Here is a 15,248-nt window from a genome sequence, read left to right as displayed (position 1 = left end):
AGTTATTGATGTCACAGTTCCCAAACTGGCAGTCTGGAGATGCTGCCTAAATGTCACGTGGTAGCTACACATGGATGTTGGTGATTGCCTCGTGTTTGTTTTGGTCAGTAATTTTTGAATGGCTTGCAGCTGAGTTAAGATGTCATGTGGGAAGATTTTGTTGCTGAGGCTGAGCCCTCCCCTCAGCTGCCTGGCAGAGAGACCCCGTTGTTCTTGCTTCATTGTGTAAACACAGGGCTTGGGGAGCAGGCTCCCTACTCCACCCTGGAGAATGCTGGGTGAAGATGCTGCCTCCTGAGCTGTCCTGCTCCCTCACCTGGGGAACACCAGCCTTCTGTCCCTTTGTCACTATTGAGTGTGTAGAAGTGAGCCCTACACTTAGGGATCAGCGTGGCTGGTGTGCCTGTCACCTAACGTTTTCGGACAGACCAGTGGTGAGTGCCTCCAGTCCTGCAGCATGGCTCTAACATACCCCATGCTACAGGCTCTGCCCTGATTCCTTCAGTAGCATGGTTCTTTAGGGGTTGCTTGGGGTAGTGTTGAGGCCCGAGAGGTGATGGTATTTCCTTCTCATTGTTTCTAAAACATAACACACATGGTGACACTTTGTTTTTATCTTTCCCTGCTTTCTCTGCTCACACCGGCCATCACCCCAGAATTCTTGGAGTGCCTCCCTCTGGGACTTTTCCTTTGCCTTCTTGTGTCTTTCTTCAGCATAGTGACAAACCAGAGAAATGGACTGACCAGGGGCTTCTCTTCCAAGCCCTAAACTTACATCTGTTCTAATCCTAGAGAAGATAACTGTCCTCATAAACCCTTCATGAGAGGACACCTGATCACCTCCTGCATACTCTAGACACACCATACATATGCAGACATATGGCTGTTTCTCCTGTTGTGGTCAGTGACACGGCACCTGGCCATAACTCCTCCATGCTGGCCAGCTTGCTGTTTGAGTTTTGTGCTTTCTCAGCCCCCATCAACTCCCTCCAGATATCCATAGGGCTCTCATTCTTGTCTCCTTTAGGTCTACTGGATTGTAGCATTGTCATACGGGCCTTCCCCTTTGCTATTTTGGATAATAAACCTATCTCCTCCACTTTGTATTCCCCAAGTCTCTCATTTCACTTTTTGACATGGTACATATCTTTGTCAGCTGTACTACATAACTTGTTTGTCTCTGCTATTAGAACACGAGTTGCACAAAGGTAGAGATTTTCCCAGGACTTTGGAAGGAGTCCTATCGCAAGAACCCCTTTGTTTAATAATTCTGAAATAAATAACGATGTTTATTGAATGCTTGTATTGTTATCAATTTAATGGCCTTGTATCTCACATTGTTTGATTGTTATCACAATTTTACAAAGCATCTATGCTATAACGTATCCAAGAAACATGAAATCTACAGTGTGTAAGATGCTTGGGTCACAAGTGACGGTTGGTATCTCAGCATGAGAGTGCTCTACAGAGGACAAGAAGCAGGCTGGTTAGTACAGATAGATATATAGCATCTCTGTATAGATACTACTACATGTGTGCCTTTCAATACAGTAGTACATGTTTCTGGGCATACACATATGCAGACAATGATTTTTAGAGATTTGAATATAGAGGCTGGAGTGTCAGGACATTCAGGCTATGCTGGAGTGCCCAAGGAAGAACGGTGGTTGAATCCTTTGTCTGGGATTATCTGGAGGCAGAATTTCTTCCTTTACAGGCCTTCAGTGGACTGAAGAAAACCTATCCATATCATGGTGACTATCTCCTCTACCAATATAACAGTCCTGCATCTAAAATCTACCCTTACAGTATCAGGTAGATGGCTGCCTTGAAAGTACCTGCGTTCTGCAGCCCAACCTACATGGCATAGTAATTCCCCTTTCTAGTGACCCAGAGGTGTTCAGGATGGCCAGGCTCATCCTGTTCACTCCATCTCCCAGGGATATTTGTCCTACCCTGAGGGACAAAGCAAGACCACCCACCACCACCACCCACATACATACACATACACACATACACATACACATGCACAAGCACACACACACACACACACACACACACACACACACACACACAAGATTCTAGTATCCAAGAGCTTCCCATCCTATATGTTCTTGGACGTGAAGACCACCCAGTTCTCAGGATGACCTCCACCTTGTGTGTAGACAGAAAAATGATCAGCATAGCTCCAGCCCATAGCTTTCTCACCCTGGAAGTCCTGCTTTCTTTTTTATCCTCTTTTATTTTTGAAGCAGTCTTATTGTCTTGAATAGTCCAGCTTTCAACTCCCAGATTCTAGGGATCATTCTGCCTCTGTTTCTTGAGTGGCTGAGACTACAACATGAGCTACTGTACCTGGCTTTGTCTTTTTAGACTTATTTAAATGTAGGGACTATGCCATCCATGTATTATGTGCACCAGCAACTTTGATTCCCTGGAACTAAAGTTACAGATGTTTGTTACTTTATAGAGTTACAGTTACAGATGGTTATGAACCACCCTGTGAGAGCTAGGAACCACACTCAGGTTGTTCGTCAGGATCAAGTGCTCCTAATTACTCAGCCAGCTCTCCAGCCTCGATTTTGCCTTTTTTTTTTTTTTAAATGATGTGTCCCATGCAGAGAATTGACCACTATGCTGGGATGTTGTACCTATTTTCCTTATTTCAGCGTCAGGTGAAGAAGCAGACACTGTGGACCACTCCCAGATCCTCAATAGCATTTAACTCAAAAAATCAGGAAGAGGACAGAGCTGTGGAATGAGATGGTTCTGTCTAAGGCTCTTTGCAGCCACGTGACTTAGCAAGGCCGTCAATATTTCTTCATTTGAGCTTCTGGTTTATAATAGCAAATACTGGTATTTTGTTGAGAGCTGCTTGGGCCCTGCTTGCTCTCCTGCTGTAAATCCCAAATCAGTTGTAATTGGAGTGATCTGAAGACAGGAAAGAATAGAAGAGCAAAGAAATCTGTTGGACCTTATTTGGAGTCAGAAGGGACAGCTTGCCACAACTGGCTCAGTTTCCCCTTCATAGTGGATTGGTCTCTCTGACACTGAGGCTGTAAAAGATCTGTGTTTACCTGGGCACTCCTTAAGTCTGGCATCATTTGCCCAGTCACCATGCAGCATGAGCTAGCAATGGCCATTAGAACCAGCCTGAGTCCTGGGGTGGACACCAAGAATGGGCTCTGGCAGTCTGGAGACAACCACTTTCAACATGCTATCATGTTATACATACTCGCTTCTCATTGCATTATAAGCAACAGTGCTTGTCAGTATACTGTATTCCCTCTAGTATGACTCCTCCCCACTTCCACGCCTGCAGGGACTTTGTCACTCTCTGGGGTGCCTGTGTGCCAGGAATACATATGTACACCCAAAGTTATAGGTCATGAGATTGGTTCTATAGCTCCCATTATTAAGCCCTGTCCCCATGTCACCTGTTTTCATTAGATGTGTACCATTTTCTTTAATCCTCTTCCTCACTTAAAGTATCTCTACCATTGTCACAGTGATCTAAAAATGTTCACATTGTTTAGTTTTTTAAAATTCTTTACATAATATGCTAAACTTAATCTTATACCACATTATAGGAAACAGCTTTGTATACACGTGTCTTTACTTTTGAGGAACTAACATCTCAGAATTCATTTTTAGAGTCTACATCACAATCTAAAATGTACTTTGAGTAACCATTGTGTGTGTGTGTGTGTGTGTGTGTGTGTGTGTGTGTGTGTGTGTCCCCTAACTAATGTTGAGAGGAGACAGGGTCTGGTGGTGATGACTTGGAAACATGGGGTTTCTCTTTGTTCCTCAGCACAACCAGCTCTACAGCCAGCAGCTGTGACACAGAGTTCACTAAAGAAGACGAGCAAAGGCTGAAGGATTATATCCAGCAGCTCAAGAATGACAGAGCTGCAGTCAAGCTGACCATGTTGGAGCTGGAGAGCATCCACATCGACCCACTCAGCTACGATGTCAAGCCAAGAGGTGACAGCCAGAGGCTGGACCTGGAGAATGCGGTGCTGATGCAGGAGCTGATGGCCATGAAGGTGTGCTGAAGGTTTCATTTGTTGGGTGCACCCAGAGGGATACCTCACAGGCCTCTGAGAGCATGGCAGCAGGGTTCAGTTAGTAGTTATCTCTGTTTGGACAATAGCCTCTGAGGAGAGGCTGGCTTTAGTTTGTCTGGAAGTCCTATGGTCTGGACTTTATTGGAAAGGCAGTTGACTTCCAGAGGTTGCTGTGGAGTACCCGCAGTTCAATATATGTCAAGGGTTAAGCAAGACCTGCAGCTTCTGTCTGTCCATGATGACCCCTGATCTAAATAGTGGTAAAAGTCCTTGTTGTGGTCAACCATGTTGGTAGAAGCTAGAGCAGGGAGAGACTGTGACAAAACCAGCTTGACAATTGGCAAAAGGACTGGTTTCCTGTCACCCCTGGGTCTTAAGAGCTATAAGTCTGTTTAGAATTGGGGCGCTCCAGTAAGAGTTGGCAGAACAGTTCTGGCCAATGTCCTGCCAAGATCTTGAGTTCTTCACTCATGGGCTGAGGTACCTACCAGCATTTCTAGAGAAAGGAACACCATTACAAGTAGTTAAGTTGCTATCCTTTCATCTCAGTGAGCCACAGCAGAAAGGAGATGGAGGATTAGAGCAGCTCCCTGGATCCTCAGTCAGCTCTGGATTAGGTTCCCAGATCCTGCCCATCACTTCTCTAAGATGCTGGTGCTTGAATCTGGGAAGATACAGGGCAGCAGAACCAAACTTGGGAACCCAGGTGTCCCTCCTTGATACTAACCCCTGTCCCCACCTTCCACCCCCACTTGGCACTTCTCCATCCAGCCACTCATCTCTGAGGCTCACATTCCTCTGGCTGAGTCCTGACTGCCTGTGATTTTTGTCCCAGTCAGGTTCCTTTTGCAGCTCTTGTAGCACACACTACATGAGCCCACAGCTTATCCCTCTATTATTTATTCCAAACAGGATGTTTTCTTTTATCTAGAGACTAAGTATTTCCTTTTTATAATTTAGCCAATATGGAGTGTGACAGATTTACTGTTGATCTGACCAAGAAAAGACTTGTGTGTGTGTGTGTGTGTGTGTGTGTGTGTGTGTGTGTGTGTGTGTGATTCCCTTTGCCACTTAACATAAACTGCACTCATCTTAGATATTTTTGTAGGTGTACAAGTGACGAAAAGCTGGGAGAACCTGGGTCCTCAGGACCCAGAGCCCATTGTCCATGTCCTGACCTGGTTTTCCTCCTGAGGGCTTTAGGAAGGCTACCAATCAGCTCTGTATCGCTTTCCCCAACATGTTCACCAGTGTGTGCCAACCCACACACCAGTAGCCAGTGAACTATGTTGGGATTTACCATTTTGCTCCAGAATGTAAATGCTGAGGCTTCTAGTCCATGATCTTTAGTGAATACCAATCATTCACCTAGATGATCCACCTGACATTTTTATAATCCACCCTTCTTTCAGAATGTCTTGTCTTTTCATTAGGAGTCCGTTTCCTTTATCCCTTTAGTTATTACCAATACTTGCCTTTCTAGTTTTTCACACCCTCCATTCTGCTCCCATAAATGCCCAGTCACTTTTGATGGATATGCTAACCACACTTCTCTCAGAGAGGCTCATTTCCATCACTGTCGAAGGTAGAATGCCTATATCTACCTTGGAAAGCAGGTCTCCATGGGGTCTCACAGCCCAGGACTAAGGCTGTTACCTATCCATTGTGACTTGTGGATTGCAGAGGTCAGGTATTCAGTTTTGGTGTGATTTGGGCACATGGATTCTTGTACCATCCATATATAAGCTTGATTTTTTTAAGAGCTTATTTTTCTTCTTACCTACAGTATGAAAGATAATAATTTTCCTTGCCATACCTCCAGAAAATCAGTTTCCTAGTATCTCATTCAGGCAGTACTTCAAGAGTCTTTGCTCACCTAGGTGGAATCAACATGGATGTCTGCCTCACAGAGGCTGTGGCCTGCTCTTCTGTGGACCTAAAACCACAGATGCCAGGAACTACAGAGCACTCTCCTGTCTTGGGCCACCTGTGAGTCTCAACTGCAGACTTGTGCCTGTGTTTCTGACACTTGTATGTTCTCCTTTCCTTCCTGTAAGCTTGCTTTTATACGTGTGTTCTGAGAGTGACCATCACATGGGCTCAGCATGCACAGTTGTCATAGCCTTTGGAATCCTCCTTCTGATAAGCAAAGATGAGAAGAAAGCTTCCAGTATAGAAACCATTCTGGATGAGTCTGGTCATCATGGTAAAGAGGGTTTAGCCTGCTCTTCTGAGAGGTCACTGAACTCAGTGACTAATGCGTTCTACCCTCCAAGGAAGACAAGCCTTGGTGGGTACCCTCCAACTCTTCTTTACTTTCAGAAGATTAAATGAGTTCCTTTCTGTGGTGTGCTCAAGGAAAACTGATGGTTGCCACTGCTTTCTGCCTCCTGGTCAAGAATAGCTTTGTCCTAATTTGCATTCCCATCTTACTCCACAGAAAACAACCAGTTAAGCCCTTTAGGAGATTTTTCAGAAGTTTTCTATTGGTGTGTTGGCTTGGCATGCACTTGGCCCTTAGGTTCAATTCCCAGCACTGAGCAACCAGAAGGACCTTATCTGATGAGTAGTTTCCAGTGGAGGATTGATCCTGCTAATTTCGTTTGGCCCTCTGAAGCAGACAAGTGCTAATGGATGCTATTATAATTAGCACTCCTCAACTGGCATGGCTCAGCTGTGGAGCGGCAAGAAAATGGTGCCATGGAAGAGAAGTGGGAATCAGAAGCCCAGTCAGACATCTTTGCATGGGTATATCCTTTACAGTCCTGGTAGATGTACCCTGAGCCTCTGCATCCAGAGAACTGATTTTCACCAAGTCATTTGAGATGTGTGCACTGGCATGTGTACATTTGAGATCCCAACAGCACCTTAAAGGTTTTCCTCACATGGAAGTGAAGCCTGCTTGCCTGTAATTTCTACCCATGATTCTAAATTCTAGTTCCCAGAATGGCAAAGCACTCCGTTGTGTCTACCTATCAGCCCTTCAGATGTGTGGAGACAGCCAGCTCGTTCCCAGCTTTGGAGTGGTATCTGAACTAAGTACCCCTGTGGCTTGTAGCCAGGTCTTCTGCACCTATTTGGCATGGTATCCCTTAGGGCATACAGTGCAAACCTCTCATTGGCTGTGTTTGCTTTGTTCCACAGGAGGAGATGGCTGAGCTGAAGGCCCAGCTCTATCTGCTGGAGAAAGAGAAGAAAGCCCTGGAGCTAAAGCTGAGCACAAGGGAAGCACAGGAGCAGGCCTATCTGGTGCACATCGAGCACCTCAAGTCCGAAGTGGAGGAACAGAAGGAGCAGAGGATGCGATCCCTGAGCTCCACTAGCAGCAGCGGCAAGGAGAAGCCCGGCAAGGTAGGGACAGGATGACATGGGGACACCCTCAGTGCAGGCATTACCCCTACCTTTATCCTGTCAATATGCCGTTGTTGTCTCAGGTTCCTTGCTGTTTTTATAGGTACGAGAGGTCATAAGAAACCAAATCCACATTAAGAGGTAACATCTCCCATTGTATTCAAGTTCAAACATTTGTACACATCAGTCTCATCAGAGGAGTGGTCTGTGCAGTGGCCTCATCCGGGATCTATGTGTTTCCCCACAACATCAATCAATGGGCAGGGAGCTGTTCCTTCTGTATTAGTTCCCTCTGCTTATCTCCCTCAGATCTCATGTCTCTAAGCAAGGAACATCAGTCTGCATTTATATGAGGAAATACAGTTCCACAGAAGCAAGGGGTCTTGCTAATAAAAACAGCAGCATGGGGTGTAAACCACACCTGGCCTACAGGCTACCTTAAGTCTTCACCACCCCTGCTCTCTCAGTGCCTCAGTAAGCAGGAACAGAAGGCGGGAGGGAAGCCTTCGATTACCAAGTTTACAGAGATGGGGCTTCTAGTGACAATGTTCACAAACCCATACTCGAATCAACCCCTCCTTCATGCCCCAGGGGCCTTTTCTAGTATCCAAGCTCATTCTGTCATTTTGTATTTCTCTTCCACATGTGCATTGGAAAGATAGAGAACAAACTGCTTTTGAGCCTAATACATTCTGTCCCTCACTCACTTGGGGAACTTTGTGTTCAGCACATCATATTTAATATTCCTAATATGCAAGCTCCTGCTGACACCAGTGTGTGCTCAGATTCAGGATTTGCAAGCATATGCTGACTGGCTGATCGTGTAAATGCTTTCTCACAGTGCAACTGTAGGTATCGCAGGGAGTCTCCAGGAAAGTTGTGTGCTTAGGAAGGAAGGAAGAACGCCGTTGCTGCTTCGTGGTGTGAACTGTTGCTTCCTATGTAGCTAAGAATTCTGAAGCATGCTGCACCACCAGCTGCAGTGTCTGCTTCCTTACCTCACTCTGCAGATAAATCCACGAGGCTCACAGTGTGGCTCTTTGCTAAGCCAGGCATCCTGAGGCTATGATGCATCCTGCCCACCCATCCACAGCATGTCAGGCCCAAGGTGAACTGCTGTTGGTTAGGACTTTATGCTGGGGCTGATGGATAAAGGTGTTCACAGTACAGTTACAAGATGCCCCAAAATGCAAGTTTCAGCTTCGAGAGCTAATGTGAGGGCAGAGTCAGGACATACAGTTCGGGTGGTGGAGAACAGATTCTCTGAAGAAATGAGCTTCTGACCCAGGTCCCAGTAGGGAATGGGAGCTAAAGTACAGGTCTGCAATGCCTCCAGCAATGTGAGGCTCCAAGACCCAGAGGAAAACGAATCAGTGTGTTGGCTAGAGGGCTCAGTTTGCAGTGTTATCTCAATCACAGTGGGAAAATCGGGGATGGGCTTTGGTGGGGGCAGGGGTGGGGTTGACATGGCTCAAGAACTGGAGAGATGCTATGCCCAAATGCAGTACCACTTCAGCAGGGGCCGTTCAGTGGTGGTGTTTCATATGATCACACCCATGGTTTAAGAAGATGATGCTTTCTGCTCTGTACACTTTCAGAATCTTTGCTTGGCCTTTTAAGCTTGTTGGTCAGTTTGGGACACAACCTTCAACAGAGCACCAGTGTCTGTGTATGTTCTTAGGGTGTGGCAGAAGGGACTCAGCAGCCAAAGACCCATGAACTGAACAGTCCCTCACATTTCTCCCTGTTTATTTTGACTGAGAAGCACTGTGCCCTGTGGGGTGGCTTCAACACACAGGCCTTTCTCTGACAGGAAAGGCCAGCTGGCTTTTTAAAACATCTCCATAAGAAGGTAATTTATAAAGGTCCCCAGTGCTTCTGGTTTGTGCCTCTGGTTACTAGCTCAGTAAGTCTTCCATCTGCGTGTATTTGCTGGAGGTGAGACCACCAGTCTAGAGAAGGGAGGCAAGCTTTTGGTGAGCAAGGCTGAGAGAAAATCCCTTAGGTGTTTGTCCATCAAACCATCCCTGATACAGCTAACCAAGCTGGTTCCTAGTTCCTGCCCACATTGTTTTAGGTTTTCTGCCGTTCTTGTCTGTATGTATCATATATCTTTAATGGCAGCATTCGGAAGGTGGAGGCGAACTTGTTTTCCTCTTCCTCGCTTGAGTTTTATGAATGAATACATGGGATATAATGAAGCTCCCTCATCTAGAGGTGAGCTTTCTCTCAAAAGAGTGGTATGTGTCATCAAGGACATGTATGTGTATTTGCCTTCTAAAGGGGCTCACATGAAGCCAGAGGGCCAGGCTTTGAGGTTTGGATCTGTTAGCTTCTAGCTGGTGACTGGGCAGGGTAACCCCAGTGCCTTGGTTTCTTCCATGATAAATGACAACAGTAGATAGCACAGCTGCCTATGAGGTCCTTCCTAGTGATGAGGGGATAGTTGTGGCACCTTAGACCAGTGCCACTGCAGTAAGTGTTTCCCAGAGACTTCCACATTTGGGGCAGCGTGTGAAGGTAATAAGAAATCTGAGAACAGATGAGACAATCAGATCCCCACCCCTACCCCCAACCCCCTAGCTTTCACTCAGCTGGCCCGAGGGGTCTTTAGGCATGGTGCTGCTGTCATGTGCCCCACAGCTGAGATGGTCACTGAAGTGCCCCTGGTTTCTGGCTCCCATCTGACAATGAATATGTCTGTTCTCCTCAGGAGTGCGCTGATGCTGCCTCTCCAGCTTTGTCACTGGCTGAACTAAGGACGAACAGTGACAGTGAGTTGGCCACCGAGTTCGCCAATGCCATCCGACGGTAAGCAACCCTCACATCCTTGTGTTGTTCTTGTCAGCTGTGAAGGCTTTCGGGCACCCTCTCACGGCTGCTCACTCCAGCTCTTCCAGGATCATGTGGGTCTGCCTGGAATACAGGAAGGCTCTGTATGTTTTACTTGTGCCCCAACCATGCAAGCTAGAAGTGGATAACCCTGCCCTTCTGAAAAGGGAGTGCTGGGTGTTGGCATGTGAGTCATTCTGTTGGCAAGTGCGAAAATCTCTCCTTCCTGTTTTGGATGCTGTCACATTGGCTAGACCCTTCTAGATTTGGTAGATGGTGGGAAGGAAAACAGGCACCCTGCCTTGAAGACATCTTTAGTGGGACTGTGTTCTGCAGCATCAGTAGTCCCTGCCAATGGGAGCCCTCATGCCTGTCTTTGCCAATGGGAGCCTCATGTCGTTACCCAGTTCTTGGACATTTTCCTCCAGTATTTCAGGGTGTCTTCTCCCACATACTACTTTGTCTTTTCCAAAGAGAAAGAGAAGCCAGTTCATTTAGACCAGACTTCCACACCCTAACTGCTCACACTTTCTATCCCTCTCCCCAACCCTCAGTTGCTTTGGAGTCCTGAGGAAGTAATTGCACTTTTTCTAATACTCAGATGAATCTATTTTTTCTTGGGTGTGTATTCAATTGGCACATGGTAGTCACACACATTTGTGAAATACAATGTAGCATTTCATAGATAGAACTATCAGATAGGTTTTGCAGCTCACTTAGTCTTTGGTTGTGGCTACTGGGTGGTCCAGCTCACGTTTATTTATTTTGGTGCTGAAATCATCTTTTTAAATGAAGTGACGTCCCCTTGCATCTTGGTGGGGATACTTATTGGATTTATTCTTCAGTTCCGTCTTGGCCCTAGCTGCCTGTTCCCTTGGTACTGAGCTTTGAGGTTATTTGCCTAAACTACTATTTGCTGTTTTGCTAAGCATCATGGTCTGATTATGGGTGTGGTGTCTCCCTCCGAGCCTGCCTTGCTGGGGTTCTTTGAGAAGCTATCTATCAAGTGTGTCAGTTCATCTGATGGGCTGTTTGTTCCTCCTGGCTGACAGTCGCTGAGTCTGCCTATCTGACCCCAGCTTCTGGCCCTGTCTTGTTGAGACAGCTGGCACTTTGGCTGGGATTCCTCTGTCCCTCCTTCCAGTGACAGGGGCTCTCATCTGCATTTTCAGTTACAGTTTCCTCTCTTAGGAAGAAGAAAACTGTCTGCCTTTCACTTTTCTTGGTTTCTGATACACAGGAACATTAGTTGCTTTCCAAAAAGCCAATGGAGGTTTACAGAATACTTTCTGCATTTCTCCTAGGGATCTGACACAGGAATTTTTGACAGTGCATTCTCAGCTAACTTGATCCTACCGTGATCCCCTGTGTATTTTATACCAGTGGACTCCCAGTGGACCCCCAGTGGACCAAAGTTGGCCTTATGAATCCTTTTCTACCTTCCCAGTTTGCTCAAAGTCACTCTGTCCTTCTGTCCAAGTTGGAATGGCCTTGTGTTTACTTTTCCAGTACCTCTTGTGATGATGCTACATTGTAATTGCTCAGCCTGGGGCAGGAAACAGGCATAGCAGGAGAATGCCTGAACAAAATGCTATAACTTCCTTGTGCCAACAAGGATGAAAATCCACTCTCCAATTGGGGGAGTTATTTGGATATTGTATCTGTAAACTGAGCTCCTACATTCTTCAAATTCCCAAAGCCCCAGAGGCTTTTGCTGGCACGAGTAGGGTTCAGGTTGTGCTGACTAAACATAAAGAGATTTCACTTATCCCCTGTCATGATGGATTTCCAATAACCAGCCTTAAGTCTGTTAGCATGGATTTCTAATCTCGAGCCAGATATATGGAGCCAAGAAAGAACCAGAGGGGCTGGAAGAAAAAGGAAAATAACGTAATTATATGGTAAATAGAGCTTTAGAATGGGAATCATCATTTCGTGAGGGAGCATAGTCCAGACAGACACTCCAAGACTGAGGTTAGGGGATGTTTCTAATATTAAAACTGGAGTGGAAACAAACACCTTTCCCGAAGGTATCCATGCTGTTATTAGCAGGCTGAGTGGCCCAGGTCAGGTGGGATGTTGCCAGTGTCTTCAAAAGTTCTCTTCTTTTGGAGCAGAGCACTGTGGGCCAGGCTCCCTGCTGAGCAGAAAAATGTGGGTAGGAGTGGAGGGAAGAGCCAGGTCCCATCCTGAGGAGAGCCAGCCATTCTGAGGCAGGCACTCTGCAAACAGCAGCACCTCTGTCTGTATAACTGCCCTGTTCCCACCCAAATTTGATTCCTGACTGACCTTCACCCCTGAGCCTCAAGGCATGACTTTTTTCTTCTTTTGGGGTATAAAATCAAAACTCAGTATAGTCCCAAATTTGGTCTGGTTTTATGCTATTTCCATGAGTATCTGTTGTGCTGTATTGCTTCTGGTATGGTCCTCTCTGGATGACTGGGTTTCTAATCATGTACAGGAGATGTTTTCTAACCTGGGTCACTTTACTTTTACTGTGAACTATGAACACCTCTCTGTCTGAAATCCCTCTCTTACGAGGACCCAGCAGGACTAGTAAGGCAGAGTGATCTTTCGAGCCGAGTGAATTGGGAAATGGCAGCCACAAAAAGGGAGTTTTCAGCGATGCCTCTTCTCTGTGTGCACATGTCTGTGTGCAGATACTGTTTTCTGTGTAGACTGCCCTCCAGTTCTGAGCACAGCAGAGTGGAGTTGGCTGCTTCACCTCCATCATAGTCATGGGTGCAGGAGCAGGTGCACCATGAGACTGGGGGCAAGACCATCTGTGTGATAAGATACCTTTAATGACCATCAATAGTCTTTTTTTTTTTTTTTGGTGAGGGCTAAATATTGGAGTGGTCTTGGGAGACTAATAACTGAAACCTGGACTAGATGGTGGGTCTTCATGTCCTGGTCCATATAGTTATATTTATCCTGTGTTTAAATGAGAGTACGAGTGCCCAGACCATAGCAAACAAAATAGCAAGGAAGGGACTGTGCAATTCCAGGCCATCCCCAGAACACTGTGAACGCATTCCTACTGAGAGGCAATTTATATTTACTTTATGCTTGCATTGGCATGCTGTTTTACATACAGGAACCATATCCAGTCTTCCTTTCCTGATGGCCCAGAATGTCTAGTTGGAAACTAGAATGAACAGGGCATTAATGATTTTGAAGTGACTGAGATAGGCGATCTGATTCTTAGAGTTCCAGGTTACCTCGTGAATGAGAAAGCAGCCTGAGAACTTTCCTTAATCTTTGAGGAACCTCAACTCAGGCCAGGTCCAGATTCATCACTTTGATCCAGAAAGGAATTTCTGGATAGGTCAGTATGCAGCAGAATTTGAAATTCTATTAAAGATATCTTAAGCATAAAGGTTAATTCTCCAAACTATAAATGCACCCAGAAAGACATACCTAAGAGTGGTACAGGCTCGCCAAGGTAGACGAGCAGAAACTAGACATATGCAGATGTGGGGCCAAGCACCTCAGAGGAGGGTCACAGCAGTCTCAGAGGTAGCCGTGCCTGCCATCTTGTTCCTCTCAAGCTGCCCCACTCCCATTTCTCTTTTTTTTTTTTTGGTAAGTGAGATTACAGGGCAACTCCAGATACTTTAGGATCACACTCAGATCAGGCAAACAAAGAGCCTGCACAAGGGGTGTGTAAACGTTCTTTCCTTGGATCTGGGGCTTAGCGGTTTTTCGAGTCCGTGACTGGAATAGGAGAGAAGCTTCAAGCAGTTGTTAACTGTGCTGAGTTCTTAATGCCTTGCCCACAGGAGGCTTCAACCAGATTGCTGGGCGCGGGTCCCTTTCCCTTCTTAGGTCCCTAAATCCCTGTCTACCATTACCTAAGCTACAAGTCACACACACAGACACAGCATTTAAAATTTCCTAGATTCTACATTTAAAAAAATGCAGAAGATGTAAAATTAAATTTTAATAGCATAGATTGTAATTGAGGGTAAACACTTGCCCAAGGTTCAATCCCTAACATTGTTCCCTTAAATACGACTGAATATCACTATTATCTTTACCTTAATATAACAATATTTTGGCATGTTATGGGGCTTTAAAAATTCAGGTGTTTTATTTTCATTATTGCAGTTTCAAACTGCAATGTCCACTTTATCCTTACCTGGCATCTCTTGGCTTCCACACTAGATATACAGTGCTACTGTGGTGTAGCATTTGTTGGGGTTCCAACAACTGATCTACACCCTGATTCTTACTACAGCTCTGTCCCCCTCAAAACAGCCAAATCCTTTACTTCCACTGTGTGGATTCTCAAAGTTGATTATCAGGCTTGGTTTGATAGCAAGTGCTTTTACCCACCGAGCTAACCTGCCAGTCTGTCTAACTTTAATTACTGTAATGAAAGCTGAAGTGATTCCAGCTTCAACAGACGAACCTTATTTAGAAATGCTTGCTTAGCCCAAGGGATGTTCGAATCCTCTGCTAGTGTTTTAGATGCGACTAATCCCAAGAGGCATACAGATTCGGCAGGGTGATTTCACCCGCTGTGCTGAGCAAAGAAGCTGTGCTCCTAAACCCGTAACTATCTTAACTTTCTGTGCTCTGGACCACTGACCCCTGGCCAGCTACCCATGCCTCCTTCCCATCTACTTACTGATGGTTGCTGCTGTCTCTCTTTGATACAGGGAAAAGAAGCTGAAAGCCAGAGTCCAAGAGCTGGTCAGCGCCTTGGAAAGACTCACCAAAAGCAGTGAAATCAGACACCAGCAGTCAGCAGAGTTTGTTAATGACCTGAAACGGGCCAACAGGTAAAACCCCTGTGCACCCCAGTGCTCCAGCACAGGGAAGACCTTTCCTGAACTCTTGTGGGAAGTGACTGTACCTAATACAGATGACCAGAAACCCAGAAAATTAATGATAAGCCCCATTTCAGATTAGATGGACTTAGAAAAATGTGTTGTGGGCTCTACTTGACATTCCCAGTAATAAAGATTCTGAGAAGTCAAGGGAAAAAGA

The 15,248-nt window shown here is 45.8% G+C and overlaps 1 protein-coding gene across 1 annotated transcript in view; it reads left to right on the top strand.

Moving 5' to 3' along the window:
• Mcc (MCC regulator of WNT signaling pathway) overlaps positions 1–15,248 on the top strand; it is a 94,312-nt gene that overhangs the window by 73,326 nt on the left and 5,738 nt on the right. Inside the window, exons 11-14 of the mRNA XM_028777197.1 lie at positions 3,815–4,049; positions 7,215–7,421; positions 10,135–10,232; positions 14,918–15,040. Coding sequence (XP_028633030.1) covers positions 3,815–4,049; positions 7,215–7,421; positions 10,135–10,232; positions 14,918–15,040 — 663 coding nt within the window. The remainder of the gene's footprint in view (positions 1–3,814; positions 4,050–7,214; positions 7,422–10,134; positions 10,233–14,917; positions 15,041–15,248) is intronic.

Source organism: Grammomys surdaster, unplaced genomic scaffold (genome assembly GCF_004785775.1).
Source record: "Grammomys surdaster isolate TR1022 unplaced genomic scaffold, NIH_TR_1.0 278, whole genome shotgun sequence".
Lineage (NCBI taxonomy): Eukaryota > Metazoa > Chordata > Mammalia > Rodentia > Muridae > Grammomys > Grammomys surdaster.
The sequence above is the reverse complement of the archived record's forward strand: the minus strand, read 5'-3'. Positions and strand labels throughout refer to the sequence as shown.